General features: G+C 33.6%; 1 protein-coding gene across 1 annotated transcript; it reads right to left on the reverse strand.

Moving 5' to 3' along the window:
* Window positions 1–770: 770 nt before the first annotated feature.
* On the reverse strand, window positions 771–4,681 carry LOC105966450 (Major facilitator superfamily protein). The gene is made up of 5 exons (XM_012991008.2): window positions 4,059–4,681; window positions 3,822–3,924; window positions 2,927–3,144; window positions 2,180–2,724; window positions 771–1,872 (listed from the first exon to the last, which is right to left on the reverse strand). Exons 1-5 carry the CDS (start codon window positions 4,059–4,061, stop codon window positions 1,026–1,028), a joined length of 1,716 nt encoding a protein of 571 aa, XP_012846462.2. The 5' UTR covers window positions 4,062–4,681; the 3' UTR covers window positions 771–1,025.
* Window positions 4,682–5,728: the final 1,047 nt, after the last annotated feature.

Below are 5,728 nucleotides of genomic sequence, written 5' to 3' on the forward strand. Positions count from 1 at the left end.
AGTGAGAGAGCCGTGAGACTACTAAAATAGAAAATAGAAAATAGAAAAGAAAAAAAAGAGAGAGGCGTGACTGAGAGGTGAGAGAGAGGAGTTAAATGAGAGAGAAAAGAAAGGAAGGGAGAGACGTGAGGGAGAGGAGAGAGAAAGGAGTTAAAGGGGAGAGTGAAATGTGAGATTTTATTTATATTTTTCATAACTAACTACCTTAATATAAATAATAATTAAGGGTATTAATGTCAATAGAAAAATAAATTAATTTAATTTATATTACATTTATTGGTCAAGGGACCTATATGTTGGGAATCGGATACGTGTACGCAGCGGAAAACAAAAATTTTATGCGAGTTTAAAAAAATTTAAATCACATAATCACATGCCCGACAAGTATAAACAATTAATTGCGTACCTTTGCGCTTCCAGCGAAAATTAAAAACGACAATCATACGAATTAATTTAATCGACAGTAAATCAATTAGCATGCTCGAAGTAAATCATTTAACATGCTCGCTGTAAATCATGAATTTCATACAAACACAAAATACATATTAATTCATGAAACATACTACCAACATGGATAACTTAATCTAATTGAATTAAAAACCTAACGAATACCGGATTCGAGAATTATGGATGTGTATAAAAGTAAAATAAAATACAAGGGCCTTCCTTATTTTAAAGTTTGGTCTACAAATACATGTAATCGTACCTTGCTTTTGACCATGTAATAAATCCTAGAAAAAAAAAAAAAAAAAAAATTGGACTAAGGCATGTTTGTGATGAGATTAAACTTTCTGCCCATAACACACACAATTCATTTGACATACACACATATTGGTATACATACATAGCCATACGTGCTTGCATTCTTAGCAAAAAAGAAAAAAACAAAACCAAAAAAAAAAAAAACAAAAAACCAAAAATACATATAGTGAGAAATGAATACAATATATAGGTACCAGGTGTGTAGGCCACTTGGAATAATTATAATAATAATAATAATAATAATAATAATAATGATAATAATATCAAACAATTCCAGGTTGAAGGGGTTTAGGTTTGTGAGGTTTGTAGCAGGCAGCACAAATAAGATATATGATGAGGTTGAGAAAGCCAAGAACAGCCAATAGACCATAGAAGCAATCAAGTCGGCCGTGGTTTATATTATCAGCAAGCCAACCTTGTCCGCCATTGCTTGTTGTCACCTTCTTCACCACAGAAACCAAAAAGCTACTCACAAAAAACCCAAGTGAAAGTGTTGTCAAGAAAAGTCCAGTGCTCATTGTCTTCATTCCTTTTGGTGATTGTGTTATGAAGAAATCCAGTTGACCCGTGTATATGAACGCTTCCCCGGAACCAACCAGGAAGAACTGTGGTATTAGAAGAAACACACTTATGGGCACATGATCAGCAGCTGTAGTAGTATTATTTACCGACTTTGCCACTGCGAGTCTCTTCATCTCAACTAATGCTGCAACTGCCATTCCTAGTGTGGAAAGTACTAAACCTATGGCTATTTTCTGTAGGCTTGAGAAACCTGTTTTGCCTTTCCATTTATTCCAAAGAGGCATTATTATGCGGTCGTAAACGGCTAATGTGATTAGAATAGCAGCGACGAAGAACACAGTGAGTGAGCCTGCTGGTATTTGGAAGTTGCCGATTCTTCTGTTCATTGTGGAAGCTTGTTCCACTGAAAATGTAATCATCTGTGCATATGTTGTCCAGAATATAATTGTTGTGGCCCATATTGGAAGCAATCTCCCCATCATCTTCACTTCCTCCACTCTTGTCACTGATCTTAGCTTCCATGGATTTGGCCCTTTCGTATTCTCCTTCAAATCTCCCTCTGCTACAATCGCTGCCTTGTCCAAGAAACTATACATACATGAACAAAAATACAAATTAAATATGCATGATTCTTTTTTTTTTTTTTTGAATAATGAATTCCAAAGATCAACCGAATTAAGAGTTTATTGAAATTGTTACAGTACCCTTTTGTTAAAAAACTACCCAATATTATTTTAATGTTAAAAAAAAAACTCTATGATTTAATTTTTTTAGCAATTAAAAATTGAATTATGGGGGTTTTTTCGTCAATAAAATAACATGGGGTTGTTTTTTAGCAATTCGACATAGAGCATGGGATATATACTAATTGTAGAAAACACACTGAATTAATTACTTGAATTGATCGGTGTGACGGATTCGTGATTCTTCTGGAGTGTCCTCATAGAGCATGTCTATATTGTAAGGAAGGCTCATGTTTCGTTTCCTTATAGCTGCAGCGATGACCTGAAAAATATGGACGATGGGGCTCCCCGAGCTCTTCTTGTACCTGTACTTTTTAGTCCCGGAAAGGAATATCAATATTGCCATAAACATTGAGATAGAACATATCCCATAAGCCAAGCTCCGTCCCACTTCGTCTTGGATATAGACAAGAACAGTGACAGCTGCCAGTGTGCCTATGCTTATGAAGAAGAAGAATCTGTTGAAGAAATAAGCCATCTGTGCTTTCTCCTTTTCGTCTTTCTCGTCAAACTGATCGGTTCCGAATCCAGAAACACTGGACTTGAGTCCACCAGTGCCTAGAGCTATGAGGTACAAAGCAAGGTACAATATTGCCATTTGGAATCCGTTCGCTTCCTTGCAGGTTATGTCGCGAGCATGGCAAGGCGGTGGGCGCAGCTCCGGCAAAGCGGTTATTGTTGCCAACATCCCAGTTCCCTGTATTATTAAAATTAAATATTTGCCATCATTTATTACTGTTGAATGACCATCTCTCAATCAACAGCTAAAGCTGTTAGTTAAATGTATCATTTAATATTAATATCTCCAGCAATAATTAATTACTGCAGTTTACTGGACTAGTCAACTATATTAGATAATGGTTGTTTACTTAAACATGGATCTTTCAATTCTTTCTTACCAGTGTTTGTACAACCGCAAAAACGGCGATCGTTTTGTATCTACCGAGGAAAGAATCAGCGAGAAATCCACCCAATAAACATAGGAGAAAACAAGTGCCCATGAAATCGGTAACAATGTTGGCAGAAGTGGAGCTAGGCAGATGCATCACTCCACCCAAGTAGGTCACCAGGTTCACTGCTATTCCCATTGTTGAAAGCCTCTCACATATTTCTATCCCTGAATTTACATTTATATTCAAATAGTTGACAATTAAAGGCTGTTTCTTTTCAATTTTACTTGCATGCAACGATAGTAATTAGTTCATGAAATAACTTCAATACTTGTTTATGCTCTAATAATTAGGATGAAGCTTGGAAACAAAAGGTAAATATTTGTAGGGATAATGTTATATTAATTAATTAAATAATATAATATTTTATATATTAAATGTATGAATGAGTATAAAAGTTTGGGACAAGAACAGATTCAGATTTATTTTGTGATGGCCGCAAATATTTAATTTGATCCCAACTCCAAAAAGCAGGGGAGAAATTAAATATAAATATAAATATATAATTAATGGAGATAATATGAAAAACTTTTAACTTCATCCATAGCCCTAGGATGTGGACCTCTTTATTACTAATCATATTCATAAGGAATCAATATTCACACACCAAAAAAAATAAAAAAATTTAACAGTTCAAAATGAATTTAAGAGAGAAAACAAATACTATGATAGATAGGCCTCACCTGACTGACTGACTGACTGACTGACTGACTGACACATTCTTATAATAATACTATAATAAATTTTGGAGTACTAGACATGAAAAATGAGAGAGAGAGAGAGAGAGAGAGAGAGAGAGAGAGAGAGAGAGAGAGAGAGTTTGTGAAGATGAAGAGAAAGAAACCTAGGATAAGTGCAGCTGGTACCCAACCACCAGTCTTGGACCTCTCAGCTGGTAACCCATTGTAGTCTACTGCATCTCCAACTGTCAAACTCATCTTTTCATCCTGCACCATTTATGCAATTAATTACTAAATAATGTTTACAACCCCTATTTTTATATACATATATCATGCACCAGATATATATTACTAATTAAAATGGTGGGTACGTACGTATTTGAGCTATGCAATTTACTTACCATCTATATAGTTTGGTTTTGTTTCTCGATCTCTTTGTTGGCAAATATTGCAATTATGATAATAATAATAATAATAATAATCTCAGAAAGAGTAATAGGGAAAGATGGAGCTTATTAGAAAGAGTGGATGATTATGCATACAACTCAGAGAATTGGGTTGAGTTATATGTCTTAGGAATAAAACATGTGACCTATTTATAGAATATGAAATATTGGGTTGGACTTTAAAAGGGTAAATTACAAAAACCCCCCTGAACTTATGCTAAATAATGAAAAACACCCCCACCTATCCATGATAACCAAAATCACCCTTTGATTAACCGTTGATCGAGTTTTTTAACAGAAAATGTGTACAGTCTATTATACCTTCTCTTAAATATGTGAAAAATAAAAGAAAAATATCTGAAATTGTGTAAAGTCTATTCCCTGGAATAAAAAAAAAATCATGAAAAGTCACACTGCAAAGTGTTGATGTAGGACAAAAACAATCCTCAGGGGGGGTTTTTGATAATTACGAGTAGGTGGGATGTTTTTCGTTATTTAGCCTAAGTTTAGGGGTTTTTTCGTAGTTTACTTCTATTTAAAATGATCCTCCAACACCAGGTGGAGACAGATGGTTGGTTGATAGAGTTAGGGATTAGTAGGCCTATATATCCCATTTATGGATGGAATGTTCTAGGACTAGCTATTTATTTTTATTAAATTATTGTTAGTGAATTCCAAGAAGAAAAAAAAAAAAAAATAGAGAGATCTAAATGAAAAGATGATGTTGATTTGATGAAAGTGGGAAGGTAAAGATGGAATCTGGAACATGGAATGCCAATGTGAACTTGTTTCACTGTCACACCATATAATGTATGGAGTCCATCAATTATATTATGTTTTATTTTTTTATTTAATTACTAATAATATTTTTGTGAAGCGCAGTAGACAACCCCTCCTGGACGACTTGTTCACTAGCTAATTAGTGCTTTTGCTGCCCCACTTCTCAAAAAGATTACTATCTCCTCCATTTGTATTTGTCTATTTTTTTTATTATGAATGTATGGTATGGGCATATATGATATATATCATTAATCATTCAACAGAGAAAAGGGAAACGTGAAACTGTTCTTCTTTTCATATACCCCTAACTAGCTTGTTATTATTATAGGCAACTATTTGTATAAACCCACAGCAATTGGCATATATATTTATATAGATAGAATCAAACTATTAAAGTTTTTTATTTAATTTGTGAGTCACACTCGCTAAAGTTGGATTTGTTGCCGACCAAATGAAGGAATATTAATTGACATTCATTCATTCATCTGAATATGGGAATGAATTTTTGTGTCACTCTCAGCAAATTAAGTTGGAAATCTGCCCACTTATATATATATATATATATATAATGGTAAAAAGTTATTGGAGAATATCCGGGCCATGCATAGAGGATTTATCATAAAGTCTCTAGCTAGTTTTACTAATTATTAGTACATCCTTTTTTATCTTTTCCTCAAAATCTTTCATTTTTCTTTTTCTTTTTTTTTTTTTGACAAAAATACCTTATTATTATTTATTTTTTTTGCCATTCTATGTTAACATAGTGTGTTTTATAGATGGGAAAATTAGCAAGATGCATCCTCATTTGGCAAATTCTTATAGGAGATGAAATTTTTTATTTATTA

This window comes from Erythranthe guttata, chromosome 10 (assembly GCF_056151865.1).
Source record: "Erythranthe guttata isolate IM_541 chromosome 10, IM_541, whole genome shotgun sequence".
In the NCBI taxonomy this organism is placed as follows: domain Eukaryota; kingdom Viridiplantae; phylum Streptophyta; class Magnoliopsida; order Lamiales; family Phrymaceae; genus Erythranthe; species Erythranthe guttata.